The 16,844-nt window shown below is 32.7% G+C and overlaps 6 protein-coding genes across 6 annotated transcripts; 2 read left to right on the top strand and 4 right to left on the bottom strand.

Moving 5' to 3' along the window:
- Positions 1-611: 611 nt before the first annotated feature.
- On the bottom strand, positions 612-2,606 carry DFA_00892 (uncharacterized protein; the record flags this gene model as incomplete). Its single annotated transcript, XM_004358816.1, has 1 exon — positions 612-2,606. The coding sequence occupies one exon, from the start codon at positions 2,604-2,606 to the stop codon at positions 612-614; it is 1,995 nt and encodes a 664-aa protein (XP_004358873.1).
- Positions 2,607-2,720: 114 nt separating this feature from the next.
- Positions 2,721-6,767, bottom strand: DFA_00891 (uncharacterized protein; the record flags this gene model as incomplete). Its single annotated transcript, XM_004358815.1, has 3 exons — positions 2,721-4,615; positions 4,900-6,686; positions 6,751-6,767. The coding sequence occupies 3 exons, from the start codon at positions 6,765-6,767 to the stop codon at positions 2,721-2,723; spliced, it is 3,699 nt and encodes a 1,232-aa protein (XP_004358872.1).
- A 423-nt stretch (positions 6,768-7,190) lies between these two features.
- DFA_00890 (uncharacterized protein) lies at positions 7,191-8,201 on the top strand (the record flags this gene model as incomplete). The annotated part of the gene is made up of 1 exon (XM_004358814.1): positions 7,191-8,201. The coding sequence occupies one exon, from the start codon at positions 7,191-7,193 to the stop codon at positions 8,199-8,201; it is 1,011 nt and encodes a 336-aa protein (XP_004358871.1).
- A 98-nt stretch (positions 8,202-8,299) lies between these two features.
- Positions 8,300-9,160, top strand: DFA_00889 (uncharacterized protein; the record flags this gene model as incomplete). The annotated part of the gene is made up of 1 exon (XM_004358813.1): positions 8,300-9,160. The coding sequence occupies one exon, from the start codon at positions 8,300-8,302 to the stop codon at positions 9,158-9,160; it is 861 nt and encodes a 286-aa protein (XP_004358870.1).
- A 127-nt stretch (positions 9,161-9,287) lies between these two features.
- On the bottom strand, positions 9,288-15,486 carry DFA_00888 (uncharacterized protein; the record flags this gene model as incomplete). The annotated part of the gene is made up of 4 exons (XM_004358812.1): positions 9,288-9,976; positions 10,027-11,206; positions 11,250-13,121; positions 13,372-15,486. The coding sequence occupies 4 exons, from the start codon at positions 15,484-15,486 to the stop codon at positions 9,288-9,290; spliced, it is 5,856 nt and encodes a 1,951-aa protein (XP_004358869.1).
- An 889-nt stretch (positions 15,487-16,375) lies between these two features.
- Positions 16,376-16,838, bottom strand: DFA_00887 (uncharacterized protein; the record flags this gene model as incomplete). Its single annotated transcript, XM_004358811.1, has 2 exons — positions 16,376-16,657; positions 16,734-16,838. The coding sequence occupies 2 exons, from the start codon at positions 16,836-16,838 to the stop codon at positions 16,376-16,378; spliced, it is 387 nt and encodes a 128-aa protein (XP_004358868.1).
- Between the last annotated feature and the right edge of the window lie 6 nt (positions 16,839-16,844).

Below are 16,844 nucleotides of genomic sequence, written 5' to 3'. Positions count from 1 at the left end.
CTCGTCAAAGTGGTTGGAAAGACGTAATATCTATAGATGTTGTTGTTGATGGTAGTGGTACTATGATATCACCTAGCATGTGTATTGATAAATGTATTGATATGTTATCAGGTGGTGGTGTCAAGCAGTTGTTGTTGTCATTATTATTGTTGTTGTTTACAAGATGACTATTGAAATACTCTTTATTTTGATCATCAAACACTATTTGATTTGATAGTGCATTGTTGAATAGATGCTTAAATGAGTGTAGATTAAAACTCTTGATTGACTTGATCAACCATTCATTTATTTGATGGTATTCTAAAAGATATTTAATAAGTCTGAATTGTAGAGTACTTCTATACTGTTGTCTAATGTTATAATGATAATATTATGACAAGATAATGATAGAACAACTTCCAAACATTATTATATTAAAGATCATTAAAGAGGTTCATAATAATGTAGATTTAATATGTCTATTGCTGACTTGTAAAAGGTTATACTATAACATATCATTATCTTATCTCTCCTCTTTTTCTTGAAAAAGAATTTTAACAAGGTTTTCATCCAAGAGAGAGCCTTGTTTAATATTTATTATTTATTTTTCCAAAACATTAAAACTATTTCTTTTAATTCCCAAGTGTATGACTCCAAGATGGTATATTATTATTATTATTATTATTTTCTTTTCTGATATGAAGATAAATAGGAGCATATTCATTATTGTTTGATTGTCTTGATTGACTGATGATACCACCAAATAAAGATTTGTTGTCAACTATTAATACTCTTGAATTATCTTTATCTAATCTTTTAATAGTTGCTTTAAACAATATACCTCTATAAAAAGTGAATGTTAGTTTTTCAATATTTGTTTGATTGATTACTTGATCCAATCTAAAACTAAACTTTCCAGAAATATCTCTTGTTTCCATTTTTAGTTTACGTAGATTTAATGGTAGTAGTAGGTTGTCTTGTTGTTGTTGTTGTTGTTTATAGTTGAATTTTGAAATTGAATAGTATGAATTATCGACTAGGTAGGTTGAATTAATTTCACATGATAGACTTGTGAGTGAAGGTGGAAGAGGGAATGTGATGATACCAGGGTATTCAATATGTTGAATGGTTGATGGAAACACACAAGAGTGATAGATTGGATTAACAGAGATATATATATATCTGCAATACAATGTCTCCAATTTCGATGGGAGTGTTTGAGTGTCGGTCTCTCTATTCCAAACCAACTCTTTAATAGAGTCTGGTAGATACTCTGATGTTGTCGGTCCGTCGTATCCGTATAGGGTAAGAGTCTCTACTGATGATGGTATTGACAATGGTATTATTTCAAGGTCTCTTTCGTGCGATGGGATTAATAATGTCTTTACACTACTTGGAATAAATCCAACTGGTATTGGATCTTCATCTTGATATTTTACGAGGGTTAGTTCGATGAGAGAATTTGGTAATTCGATTGTCTCATAATCTATCTGTGCGCAATTCATATCTAGACTTGTCAAAGTGGTTGGGAAGAATTGTGTTGAAAGGTTGGTCAGCTTGGAGACATAGAGAGTTTTGAGAGACGATGATAGAGGTAGTTTGATTAAAGAGGCGTCAAATAATCTACTGGGAAACAATTTTAAAGAATTGAGCACATAGAGGTTGGTGAGATCCAATGTGGTCACCTTGGGGGTTTGATCATAATCATCATCATCATCTTCTTCTAGACGCATGGTGATACTTTCAAGAGACACTAGTGATTGAAAAAAGTTGGAAGGGACTGTACATTCAAATACAATGTCAAGTGATGTCAATGAAATTGGTAAAAAGCAAGAGGAGGATGAAGAGGATGGAGGTGGGGGCAGGTGAGGGAACTCTGTGATGACTACAGGTGCTAATTCTAATGATTTGAGTGACTTTAGTTTCTCGAGACCAAAAGAGCTGAGTGTTATCGGTACACGATCACCCTCATATCCATTGAGAGATGATATCGAAAGTGTCTCTAGTCCCAATGGAAACACATCATCTCCTTCAATACAACTCGGCCATGTGTAATACAGTTCAAATGATTTGAGTGTATCTGGTAACTTGCATAGTCTCTGTGGTGATGTATAATCAGAAATGGATAGATGTCCAAGGTTCTCAATACCTTGCAATAGAGTTGAAGGTAGTGGTGTGTCGATTTTAGAGGTTATATCTATAGATGTTGTTGTTGATGGTAGTGGTACTATGATATCACTGAGCATGTGTATTGATAAATGTATTGATATGTTATCAGGTGGCGGTGTCAAGTTGTTGTCATTATTGTTGTTATTTATAAGATGACTATTGAGTGACTGTTTATATGGATCATCAACATCATCATCAAACACTACTATTTGATTTGATAGTGCATTATTGAATAGATGCTTAAATGAGTGTAGATTAAAACTCTTGGTTGACTTGACCAACCATTGATGGTAAAATACACGATATTTAATATGTCTGAATTGTAGAGTACTACTATACAGTTGTCTAATGTTATAGTACAACCTTTTACAAGTCAACAATAGACATATTAAATCTACATTATTATTAACCTCTTTAATGATCTTTAATATAGTAATGTTTGGAAGTTGTTCTATCATTATCTTGTCATAATATTATTAATACAACTGAAGTCACCCTTTTTTGTACTTTATTTAATTAAACATTTTATTTTACACTTTTCCAAAATTAATTTAAATAAACTTTTAATTTAATTAATTGACAGGTAGAGTAGTATGACTCCAATATGGTATATCAATTTCTTTACTTTTGTAAAGATAAATAGGAGAATATTGATTATTATTATTATTATTTGATTGTCTTGATTGATGAATGATACCACCAAACAAAGATTTGTTGTCAACTATTAATACTCTTGAATTATCTTTATCTAATCTTTTAATAGTTGCTTTTAACCATCCCTTTCCACGAAGAGCAATAGATAATTCTTCAATATTTGTTTGATTGATTACTTCGTCCAATCTAAAATTATTTGTACCTTTTTTGTTTGATCTTATTTTGATTTTTAGTTTTCTTAAATTTAATGGTAGTAGTAATTGACCATCTTTTTGTTGTTGTTTATAGTTAAACTTTGAAATTGAATAGTATGATTGGTCTATTAGGTTGACGAGACAAGTTTGATCAAATTGACATGATAGACTGGTCAGTGATGGAGGGAGTGGGAAAAAGGAGACATCAGAGTAATCAAGATGTTGAATGGTTGATGGAAATACACAAGATATATTCTTAGGTATATGTCCCCAACGCAATGTCTCCAATTTTGGTGGGAGTGTTGTAGTATCGATCTGTCTATTCCAATCCAACTCTTTAATCGAGTCTGGTAGATACTCTGATGTTGTCGGTCCCTCGTATCCAAAGAGTGTAAGAGTTTCTACTGACGATGGTATAGACAATGGTAGTATTTCAATGTCCATGGAAGCAGTAGATGTCATTGATAGTGTCTTTACACTATCTGGAATAAATCCAGAGGGTGCTGGTACTTTACATTGGAGGTGGAGGTAAGTGAGAGACATTGGTAATTTGATGGTCTCATAGTCAGTCGGTCCAAAAAACATACTAAGACTTGTCAAAGTGGTTGGGAAGAATTGTGTTGAAAGGTTGGGCTTTTGGTAGTACCCAGAGATGAGGATAGTTTTGAGAGACGATGATAGAGGTAAATTGATGAACGAGACATCAAGTAATTTAATACGTCCAGGAAACAATACAAAAGTGTTGAGACGATGGAGGTTGGTGAGGTCCAAGGCCAAACTTTTATCATTTCCATATTGACTCAAGTGGAGGTATCTAAGAGACACTAGTGATTGGAATAGGTCAGAGGGGATATCACCTCTAAATTCAATGTCAAGTGATGTCAATGAACTTGGTAAAATGGATGATGGAGAGGATGGAGAGGTTAGGACTGGTCCAATAATCAATTCTTTGAGTGATTTGAGTTTCTCGAGACCAAGAGAGTTGAGTGATGTTGTTGGTAAATCATCTTCTCCAGCCTTGGATGGTATTGATAGTGTCTCTAATCCCAATGGAAACATGTCATCTCCTTCAATACAACCTGGATTGTTGTAATACATTGTAAATGATTTGAGTGTATCTGGTAACTTGCATATTCTCTCTCTCGATGTGTATTCCGACGACAACGTTAAATGTTGAAGATTATCAATACCCTCTAATAGTGTTGATGGTATTGGTCGTGATGTTCTTGCTTTAGACGTAATATCTATAGATGTTGTTGTTGATGGCGCTATTATATCATTAAAATTGTTTGTTGTTATAAATAGTGATATGTTATCAGGTAGTGGTGTTGACTTGTCATTATTGTTGTTGTTATTGTTTAAAAGATGACTATTAAATGATTTTAGTTTAGTTTGATTATCATCAGACACTACTATTTGATTTGATAGAGCATTGTTGAATAGATGCTTAAACGAGTGTAAACTAAAACTGATCAATGATTCATTTGTTTGATTTCCTTTGGCTCGAAAGCATTTAATATGTTTAAATTGTAGAGTACTACTATACTGTTGTCTAATGTTATAGTATAACCTTTTACAAGTCAGCAATAGACATATTAAATCTACATTGCTATCAACCTCTTTAATAATATTTAATATTATAATATTGGGAAGTTCTATCATTATCCTCTTATCTCTCTCTCTCTCTCTCTCTACTCCTTATTACACCCCTCCTACTCCTACTTTTAAAGGAATGAATATATAATCCATCCACCTTTATCATTGTTATTTTGAGAAAGAAAGTTGAAAAGATATTCTACAAGATGTTTTTTCAGGTTCGGGCCCTATTAATATATTTATTTTCCAAAACATTCCCAAGTGTCATATGGAGTATGACTCCAAAAAGGAATATTATTTAATTTACTGTAATGAAGATAAATAGGAGTATATTCATTATTATTATTATTGTCATTATTTGATTGACTAATGATACCACCAAACAAAGATTTGTTGTCAACTATTAATACTTTTGAATTATCTTTATCTAATCTTTTAATAGTTGCTTTAAACCATCTCCTTCCATTTATATCAATCGATAGTTTTTCAACATTTGTTTGATTGATTACTTCATCCAATCTAAAACTAAACTTTGAATTATGACCATATCTTTCATTGAATTTGATTTTTAGTTTTCTTAGATTTAATGGTAATAGTAATAGGTTGTTGTTGTTATTGTCTTGTTGTTGTTGTTGATAGTTAAACTTTGAAATTGAATAATATGAATTATCAATGAGACAAGTTGTATCAAATTGACATGATAGACTAGTGAGTGAAGGTGGGAGGGGGTACAATGAGATATTAGTACATTCAATATGTTGAATGGTCGGTGGAAACACTAAAGGTAGATCCATTGGATCAGAGACTTGTCTCCAATGTAATTTCTCCAATTTCGATGGGAGTGTTTGAGTTTTACCCCGTCTATCCCAAGCCAACGATTTGATAGAGCCTGGTAGATAATCTGATGTTGTCGGTCCGTCATACCCTGATAGTGTAAGAGTCTCTACTGACACTGGTATTAATCCTGGTAGTATTTCAATGTCTCTTTCATCGTGCGATGAGATTGATAATATCTTTACACTATCTGGAATGAATCCAACTGACAATGGACATTTTACGAGGGATAGTTTGGTGAGTGACTTTGGTAGTTGGATGGTTTCATAGTCGGTCGGTCCAAAGAACATATCTAGACTTGTTAGAGTGGTTGGGAAGAATTGTGTAGAGAGGTTGGAGAATTTATAAAACTCGGGGACATAGAGAGTTTTGAGAGACGAAGATAGAGGTAACTTGATTAACGAGGCGTCAACCTGCTCACCAATTCCCGGGAAGAATACAAAAGTTTCGAGACAATGGAGATGGGTTAGATCCAAGGTCAATACAACACTATTGTTTCCAGGTTGGTACATATTGAGGGAGAGGGTTCGAAGGGATAAAAGTGATTGGAAAAAGTCCAAAGGCAAGACACCTTGAATTCCAATATCAAGTGATGTTAATGAACTTGGTAAAATGGAAGATGGAGAGGATGGAGAGGGTAAAAATAGTGGAAGAGATTCAGTGATGATTACAGGTGTTATGTCCAATGATTTGAGTGATTTGAGTTTCTCGAGACCAAGAGAGTAGAGTGGTATTGGTATATGATCATCTCCAATGGCTGTTGATAATAATAGTCGCTCTAATCCCAATGGAAACACATCATCCCCTTTGAGACAAGATGGATTGTCGATATACATTGTAAATGATTTGAGTGTATCTGGTAACTTGCACAGTCTCTCTAGTGATGTGTATTCCGTTGAAATGTATAGATTTTGAAGATTATCAATACCCTCCAATAATGTTGGTGGCAGTGGTGCATTTACTTGAGATGTAATATCAATAGATGTTGTTGTTGATGGTAGTGGTACTTTGATGTCATCTAATTCGATTGTTGATATAAATATTGATATGTTATCAGTTGATGGTGTTGACTTGTCATTATTATTTACAAGATGACTATTAAATGATGGTAGTATTTTTTGATTAATAATATCAGACAATACCATTTGATTTGATAGAGCATTATTGAATAGATGCTTAAATGAGTGTAGACTAAATCTCTTTAATGACTTGAGCAACGGTTCATTTGTTAAAAAGAGTGAACTACATTCTTTAAAGTATCTAATATGTTTAAAGTGTAGAGTACTACTATACTGCTGTCTAATGTTATAGTACAACCTTTTACAAGTCAGCAACAGACATATTAAATCTACATTATTGTCAACCTCTTTAATAATATTTAATATAATAGTATTGGGAAGTTGTTCTATCATTACCTATCTCTCTCTCTACTCTTATCTATCTTGTTTGACAAACAAATAATATAAATATGGTTGGTTGTTGTCTAACATTTTTATTTAAATCTATGATTAATTAAAAATCAATTAAACTTTTCCTAGTACCACCTAAAAAGTAAAGAAATAATAAAATTATTTAATCTTGTAATTTTATAATATAATATTATTTTTTAATGATCATGGAGTATGACTCCAATATGGTAAGTTCAAGGGATAAATAAATAAATATGTATTCATACATATTGGTTGTCTTTTTTTTTTTAAATATTCTTGACCTCTGTCTCTCTTTTAAGATTAACATCATGGCATAGTTAAAGAGGACAAGATAATGATAGAACAACTTCCAAACATTATTATATTAAATATCATCAAATCAGTTGACAACAATGTAGATTTAATATGTCTATTGCTGACTTGTAAAAGGTTATACTATAACATTAGACAGCAGTATAGTGGTACTCTACAATTCAGACATATAAGATATCTTTTAGAATACCATCAACCAAATGAATGGTTGATCAAGTCAATCAAGACTTTTAATCTACAATCATTCAAAAGTCTATTCAACAATGCACTATCAAATCAAATATTAGTGTCTGATAATAAAAATAAACAATCATTTAATAGTCATCTTGTAAACAATAATAATGACAACAACAACTTGACAATACCGCCACCTGATAACATATCACTGACTATATATTTATCAACCAAACTGGATGATATAATAGCACCATCAACAACAACATCCATTGATATTAACTCTCAAGTAAACACACCACTACCTTCAACTCTATTACAAGGTATTGATAACCTTAGACATCTATCCATTTCAACTGAATACACATCGGCAGAAAGAATATGCAAGTTACCAGATACACTCAAATCATTTACAATATATTACGACAAGCCATCTTGTGTAGAAGGAGGTGATGTATTTCCATTGGGATTAGAGACACTTTCATTATCATCCAATTTTGAACCAATAACGCTCAACTCTCTTGGTCTTGGGAAACTAAAGTCACTCAAATCATTGGACATAGCACCTGTAATCATCACTGAATCTCTTCCACTATTTTTATCCTCTCCATCTTCCTCTTCCCCATCCTCCTCTTACTTTTTACCAATTTCATTGACATCACTTTACATTGTATTTGAATGTACAGTCCCTTCCAACTTTTTTCAATCACTAGTGTCTCTTGAAAGCATTACCATGCGTCTAACTTGTTCTGAAATAATGATCATGATCGCCGAGCCCCCATGGCCTTGGATCTCACCCACCTCCATCTTCTCAATACCTTTAAATTGTTTTCACGTCAATTACCCGACATCTCTTTAATCAAACTACCTCTATCATCGTCTCTTAAAACTCTACGTCTCTCCAAGTCGACCAACTTTTCAACACAATTCTTCCCAACCACTCTGACAAGTCTCAATATGCCATTTGAGCTAGTCGATTATGAAACAGTCAAATTACCAAAGTCACTCACCTACCTCCACCTCGTAAAAGTACCAATACCAGTTGGATTTATTCCAGATAGAGTAAAGATATTATCAATCATATCACACAACTCTGGAGATTTTGAAATACTCCCAGGATCTATACCATCGTCAGTAGAGACTCTTACCCTACGCGGATATGAAGGACCGACAACAACAGAGTATCTACCAGATTCCATTAAAGAGTTGGATTGGAATAGACAGACCAACACTCAAACACTCTCATCAACATTGGAGACATTGAGTTGGGGGTATATGGGCCCTGCCAATGATAATCCAATGAATCTACCTTTCATGTTTCCATCAACCATTCAACATATTAAATGCACTACCATCACATTCCCTCTCCCACCTTCACTCATTAGTCTAGAATGTCAATTTGATACAACTTGTCTCATTGATAATTCATATTATTCAATTTCAAAGTTTAACTATCAACAACAACAAGACAATAACAACAACAACCTATTACTATTACCATTAAATCTAAGAAAACTAAAAATCCAAGCAAATGAAATTTTTGGTGAAGGTATTAGCAAGTTTAGTTTTAGATTGGACGAGGTAATCAATCAAACAAATGTTGAAACTTTATCTATTGTAATGAGTAGAAGGATTTTATTTAAAGCAACTATTAAAAGATTGGAAAAGGATAATTCAAGAGTATTAATAGTTGACAACAAATCTTTATTTGGTGGTATTATTCATCAATCGAGACAATCAAACAATGAATATGCTCCTATTTATCTTCATAACAGTAAAAAAGTAAATAATAATTATATACCATATTGGAGTCATTAATATATAGAGTAGTCAAATAAAATAAATAATTATTAATTTAATTTATGTCTAACACCAACTATTAATATTGCTCCATCAAATAATAATAATAATAATATTTATTTAAATATATTAACTTTTAATTTAATTAATTGATAGGTAGAGTATGACTCCAAGATGGTAAATGATTTAATTTACTGTTGTAAAGATAAATAGGAGCATATTCATTATTATTATTATTGTCATTATTTGAATCTCTTGATTGATAAATGATACCACCAAACAAAGATTTGTTATCTACAATTAATACTTTTGAATTATCCTTTTCCAATCTTTTAATTGTAACTTTAAACCATATCATTCCATATCGAATAATTGATAATTTTTCAATATTTGTTTGATTGATTACTTGATCCAATCTAAAATTAAACTTTGAACCTCTTCCATTGATTTTTAGTTTTCTTAAATTTGATGGTAGTAATATTAGACCTTCCTTTTCTTTTTCTTGATAGTTGAATTTTGAAATTGAATAATATGAATTATCTACTAGGTAAGTTTGATCAAATTGACATGATAGACTGATGAGTGAAGGTGGGAGTGGGAATGTGATGATACCAGCGCATTTAATATGTTGAATGGTTGGTGGAAACACACAAGATATATTTTTAGGTATATTACTCCAAACCAATTTCTCCAAATTCGACGGGAGTGTTGTAGTTGTATTTTTGCTCAGTCTATCCCAGGTCAATGATTTAATGGAATCTGGTAGATACTCTGATGTTGTTGGTCCATCGAATCCGAAAAGAGATAAAGTCTCTACTGACAATGGTATTGATCCTGGTAGTATTTCAATGAATCATACGACGAGATTGTTAATGTCTTTACACTATTTGGAATCCATCCAACTGGTATCGCAGCTTGACATTGGACGTTGAGTTGTGTGAGTGACTTTGGTAATTTGACTGTTTCATAATCGGTTGGACCAATGAACATATCTAGGCTTGTCAGAGTAGTTGGGAAGAATTCTGTTGAAAGGTTGGATATTTGGTAATGGTTGGAGATATTGATATGTTGAAGAGACGATGATAGAGGTAATTTGATAAAGGAAATATCAAATAAATGACTGGTTTGTGGAGCGAGTGAAAAGGTATTGAGACGATGGAGATGGGTGAGATCCAAGGCCATGGGAGATGGACTCTCATTTTCATGTTGACTCAAGTAAAGATATTCAAGAGACACTAGTGATTGGAATAGGTTGGAAGGGACAACACCTAGAAATCCAATATCAAGTGATGTTAATGAATTTGGTAAAAAGAAAGAAGAGGATGGAGATAGGGAAGGGCTTTCGATGACTGAAATAGTTAATGATTTGAGTGATTTGAGTTTCTCGAGACCAAGAGAGTCTAGTGATATTGGTAAAGGATTTAAGACCCTGGATGTTAATGATAGTGTCTCTAATCCTAATGGAAACGCATCATCACCTTCTTCTTCAATACAACATGGCCATTTGTAATAAATCGAAAATGATTTGAGTGTATCTGGTAGTTTGCATATTCTCTCTAGTGATGAGTATTGAGACGAGAAGGTCAAATGTTGAAGATTATCAATACCTTCTAATAGTGTTGATGGTATTGGTTGTTCTACATGAGATTTAATATCAATAGATGTTGTTGTTGATGGTAGTATGATATCATTAAACTTGTTTGTTGTTATAAATATTGTTATGTTATCAGGTAGTGGTGTTGACTTGTTGTTGTTGTTATCGTTGTTGTTATTGAATGATGGTTTATTTTGATTATCAGACACTACTATTTGATTTGATAGAGCATTGTTGAATAGATGCTTAAATGAGTGTAAACTAAAACTGAACAACGATTGAATTGGTTGATTGTTTCCTTTGGATCGATAGTATCTTATATGTTTAAAGTGTAGAGTACTACTATACTGTTGTCTAATGTTATAGTATAACCTTTTACAAGTCAGCAATAGACATATTAAATCTACATTGTTTTCAACCTCTTTAATAACATTTAATATGATAGTATTGGGAAGTTGTTCTATCATTATCTCTTTTAAATTTTAATTTAATTTATTTTATTGCCTTTCATACCGTATGACTCCAATAGGGTATATTATTTTCTTTACTATTATGAAGATAAATAGGAGCATATTTGTAATTATTATTTGAATCTTTTGTTTGATAAATGATACCACCAAACAAAGATTTGTTGTCCACTAGTAATACCGATGAATTATCCTTTTCCAATTTTAAAATAGTTGCTATAAACCATAACCTTCCATTTAAAACAATCGATAGTTTTTCAATATTTGTTTGATTGATCACTTGATCCAATCTAAAACTAAACTTACTATTATTTTGATCTTTAATACCATCGATATTAATTTTTAGTTTTCTTAAATTCAACGGTAGTAGTAATAGACTGTCTTCTTTTCCTTGTTGTTGTTGTTGTTGATAGTTAAACTTTGAAATTGAATAATATAAATTATCAATGAGACAAGTTTGATCAAATTGACATGATAGACTGGTGAGTGAAGGTGGGAGAGGGAATGTGACGATACCAGCGTAATCAATATTTTGAATGGTTGATGGAAACACACAAGATATATTTGGACTATATTTATCAAGCAAAACATCCCAACACAATTTCTCCAATGTTGATGGAAGTGTTTGAGTATCAGTCTTTCGATCCCAAGTCAACGATTTGATGGAATCTGGTAGATACTCTGTTGTTGTTGGTCCTTCATATCCGCGTAGGGTAAGAGTCTCTACTGACGATGGTATAGATCCCGGCAATATTTCAACCAGAGAATCATAAGATACGATTGATAATGTCTTTACACTATTTGGAATATATCCAACTGGTATTGGGACTTGACAACGCAAGAGACTGAGTATGGTGAGAGATTTTGGTAACTCTACCGTCTTATAATCGGTTGGTCCAAAATACATATCAAGATCCTGTAAAGTTGTTGGGAAAGATTGTGTTGAAAGATTCGACAACTTGAAATTAGTTTCGATATAGATGGATGTGAGAGACGACGATAGAGGAAACTGGATGGTAGCATCTAGTCCAAGCAATTGTGTTGATATCGATCTTGAAAACATTGAAAATGACTCGAGTACACAGAGATGTGCGAGATCCAAATACAACATGTCTCCATTTTCATAAAGGCTGATAGTGAGGTATTTAAGTGATACGAGTGATTGGCAAAGGTTGGAAGGGACATTACCTCTAATTGCAATATCAAGTGATGTCAATGAACTTGGTAAAATGGATGAGGAGGAGAAAGGGGAGGAAGTGATGACAACATGTTTAATAGACAGATATGTAAGTACCTTTAGTTTCTCTAGACCAAGAGAGTCTAGTGATGTTGATAAATCATCTTCATTTCCACGTAATTGCAATATCCTTAATCCCAATGGAAACACATCACCTCCTTCAATACAACTTGGATACTTGTAATCCATTGCAAATGATTTGAGTGTATCTGGTAACTTGGAACATACTCTCTCTTCAGATTCGTATTCAGTTGAAATGGATAGGTTTTGAAGATTATCAATACCTTGAAATAGAGTTGATGGTAGTGGTGTATCTAGCCGTGTTGAAATATTTATAGAGGTTGTTGTTGATGGTGGTGGAACTATTATACCATGTAATTTTCGGGGATCGGTTGATCGTGCATTCTTGAATAGACTTTTAAATGATTGTAGATTAAAACTCTTGATTGACTTGACCAACCATTCATTTGGAATAGAGATTGAACCTTCATAAAAGTATATAATATTCTTAAAGTCGAATTGTAGAGTACTACTATACTGCTGTCTAATGTTATAGAATAACTTTTTACAAGTCAGCAATAGACATATTAAATCTACATTGTTGTCAACTGATTTGATGATATGTAATATAATAGTATTGGGAAATTGTTCTATCATTATCCTTCTTTCTTCTTCCTCTAACTATCTTTTGTTGAAAATAATAATAATAATAATAATTATTATTTTTAACACTACTACTATTTCATCAATGGGTTATACAATGATAGTTTCTTTTAAATTTATAAAGAATGCATTTCTGGAGAATAAAAGTATGTACATGTTCATTTATAAAAAATGATTTATGAACAAGAACAAGTTCTGACTCGAGTGATCGACCGAACAACAAAAATATGTTTTCTTATATTTATTTTTTTTTGAGAATAGATTATACAATTAGAGAATAACTCCAACAAGGTACATGATTTACTTTACTGTTTTGAAGATAAATAGGAGCATAGTTTTTGTTTATCGATTGATGAATGATACCACCAAATAAAGATTTGTTGTCAACTATTAATACTCTTGAATTATCCTTTTCCAATCTTTTAATAGTTGCTTTAAACCATGGCACTGAAAATCGACTAATTGATAGTTTTTGTACATTTGTTTGATTGATTACTTCATCCAATCTAAAACTAAACTTTGTATCCATTGTATGGGTTACCGAATATTCCATTGTAATGTTTAATTTTACCAAACTAGCTGGGAATATTCTAAGAGGAGTATTATTATTATTATTTTTGATATTTTTGGTAATATGTAAAATCGAGAAAATATGAATGCCTAGAATAGTAGTACTATTTTGTAGATTGACATCAAGACGAGTAAGAGTTGATGGGATACTGGTCAATTGGTACCCAGCACGGACTCTAGAATAATCAATCATTTGAATGGTTGGTGGATAGACTATGGGATGAACAAAAGGTGTAATTGTTTGTAACCAAACCAATTTCTCTAATTTCGTTGGTAACACTGTATTTGCACCAGTTTCTCTATCCCACAGCAAATGTTTGATAGAATCTGGTAAATGTCTAGCTGTGATGGATCCAATGAAATTGAGTAATACTAGCTTCTCGACAGACCCAGGTATCGATCCTTCCAACAATTCAACATCTCGATTTTGCAATGAACAAGAGAGTTCTAGGGTGTGTACATTCCCGGGAATACAGCCAACGGGGATTGGACTCTCACATTGATGAAGAGTCAGGGTTTGTAAAGACTGTGGTAATACAACTTTACCGAAATCAATGAATCTTGCCGATACGACTAAATTGGTGAGAGTTGTTGGAAAGAACCTTGTTGTTACATTGGTTATACCGAGTTGATTCCAAATATGAAGTGTCTTTAATGATGATGTCATTGGTAGTTTAAAGAGTGAGCTACTTAGTATAACCTCACCTGCCGGTGAAAAGGTGAATGTCTCTAGAGCATGTAGATTGGTGAGATCGAGTGTACAGTTGTCAGGATCATCAATATTGGCAGTGAGAGTGAGATCGACCAACGATACCAATGGCTCGAACAAGGTGTTGGGTGGTTCTTGGAATATATCAATATTTAGAGAGGTCAATGAACTTGGTAAAAAGGGGCCTCGTGGCGACTGACTGAAAATGACAGAGAGTGCATGCAACTCCTTTAATGACTCTAGTTTTTCAAGACCAAGAGTATCTAATGGCCACGGCGCATTAAATGATGTACCATACAGTCTCAAAGACTCGAGTCGTGATGGTAACGACCCAAAGACAGATGGGTCTCTACAAAATAGATACAAAGATAAAAGAGTATCTGGTAGTTTGAATTTTGTCTGTGACTGACTCTCACTCTCTTCTTCTTCTTCTTCTGGTGGTACCAAATAATCCCTTATTGAGAGATGTTGAAGGTTATCAACACCTTGTAATAGTGTTGATGGTATTGGTGATTGAATAGGTGATGGAAGAATTAGTGTTGTTGTATTTGATGGTATACATTTTAATTGATTTACATTATCTAATAGAGATAATTGTGTTGGTGTTGAGTTGTTGTTGTTGTTGTCATTATTATTATTATTATTATTATTATTATTATTATTATTATTATTATTATTATTTATAAGATGAGTATTGAGTGATGGTAATTTATCTTGATCGTTAGACAATACTATTTGATTTGATAGTGAGTTGTTGAATAGACTTTTGAATGAGCGTAGATTAAAACTCTTGATTGACTTGATCAATGATTTGTCCACGGTGACGTGTTTGAATAGGTATCTTATATGTCTGAATTGTAGAGTATTACTATACTGCTGTCTAATGTTATAGTATAACCTTTTACAAGTCAGCAATAGACATATTAAATCTACATTGTTGTCAATCGATTGAATGATCTTTAATAAGATCAAGTTTGGTAACTTTTCGGGCAAATAACATTCTCCTCCTCCAACCACTACAGTGCCATCATCATCATCGTCATAAACAACTAATTGGTTTGTCTCTGTAATAGTTGTAAAGTAACTTAATATTTTGTTGTACATTTTATTATTATTATTAAATTTAATATTTGTGATTTTCAAAAAAAAGGGAAAAAAGGTTCATCTTCACACCAAATCTTTTTTTCTTGTACTTTGTTTTGTGTTTAGAAAAATCATAGAATCAATATAATATCTTGTTTATAATCAATATATATTCTTATATTAAAGTAATACTTATCTATCATTTAAAGATTTATTTAATGTTTCATCGTTTATGAGGAGTAACAGGAGCAACCCAATATCGTTGGTATGAATTCTTTCAAGATTAACATTTGAACGAATCAAAAGAAAGAAAAGTGAATAGTAAGTAAGACACCTATCTCAACATTGACAAGGAAGATGACAAATAAATTCATGAATTGGATGACTATTTTAAATTGGAGATAGAGGAAGAAATTGTGGAAAAAATTCCCCTATTGTGTGGTTATGAAATGGATACAAATTTTGCTGAAATAATTTAAATTTATTTGATTTATCGGGTGACAAACAACGAAATATAAATAGTAATAACTGATTCTTGTCATCTACAGATTTTTTTCTGGGTGATATTCTCCGTCCTCGTCCAGTTGTGAGACGACTGATCCCACACCATAGTTTGAAGCATCTGTATGGATGACAAAATCTTTGTTACCATCCAATAACTTCATCACTGGTTTGCTGACCAGTATCTCTTTGCAATCTACCACTGCTTTTCTCCATCCGTTCTCGGGCAACTCTCCCGCTTTGGTTTTCTCCTTTATAGCAATTGCCTCCCTAATTGGCTCTACTAGTTCTGTGACGCATTACTGAAGCAGGTTGTGGACAGTAAGAAATTGATTCAAGACAAGATTGGTCCATTCAAGATTATAAAGAAGATTGGAGAGAATAAGGAAGAAGATATTTTTGTTATATGTTATATCGATGACATATTGGTTTTCTCGAAGAATGAGGAAGACCACAAGAGACATTTGGAAATAGTACTAAAAAAGATGGAACAACATTTGGTTTGTCCTTTGATGAATCTCTGATAAAAGGACATCATTCCCAGAAACCTTCGTAGTTGTTTAACATTCTCTGGCATCGGAAGCTCCACAATCGGTTTCGTTTTCTCTTCATTCATTGTGAGTCCATCTCCATTTACTTTATAGCCCACAAATGCTACTTCATCTTTGAATAGGTTGCACTCAGCAACATACTTAGAAAATTATAATCCTAACAACCTTCTCCCTGGGCATCGAATAGGCATGTCCACCACGTCAACTGCTTGTGACCTTTGCATATGCATTCGAATGCGGTAGTTGACGTGGTGGATCTGCTCCAACATATCGCAATATATATAAGCAACGAGTAAGTAAAGTAAGTAGTACTAGTATCATTTCTTT

The sequence above is a fragment of the Cavenderia fasciculata genome, assembly GCF_000203815.1.
Source record: "Cavenderia fasciculata unplaced genomic scaffold Scf_Dfasci-F-a-25c12.r2-5, whole genome shotgun sequence".
Taxonomy (NCBI): Eukaryota; Evosea; class Eumycetozoa; order Acytosteliales; family Cavenderiaceae; genus Cavenderia; species Cavenderia fasciculata.
Note: the sequence above shows the minus strand (reverse complement) of the source record. Positions and strands in the feature narration are given on the sequence as shown.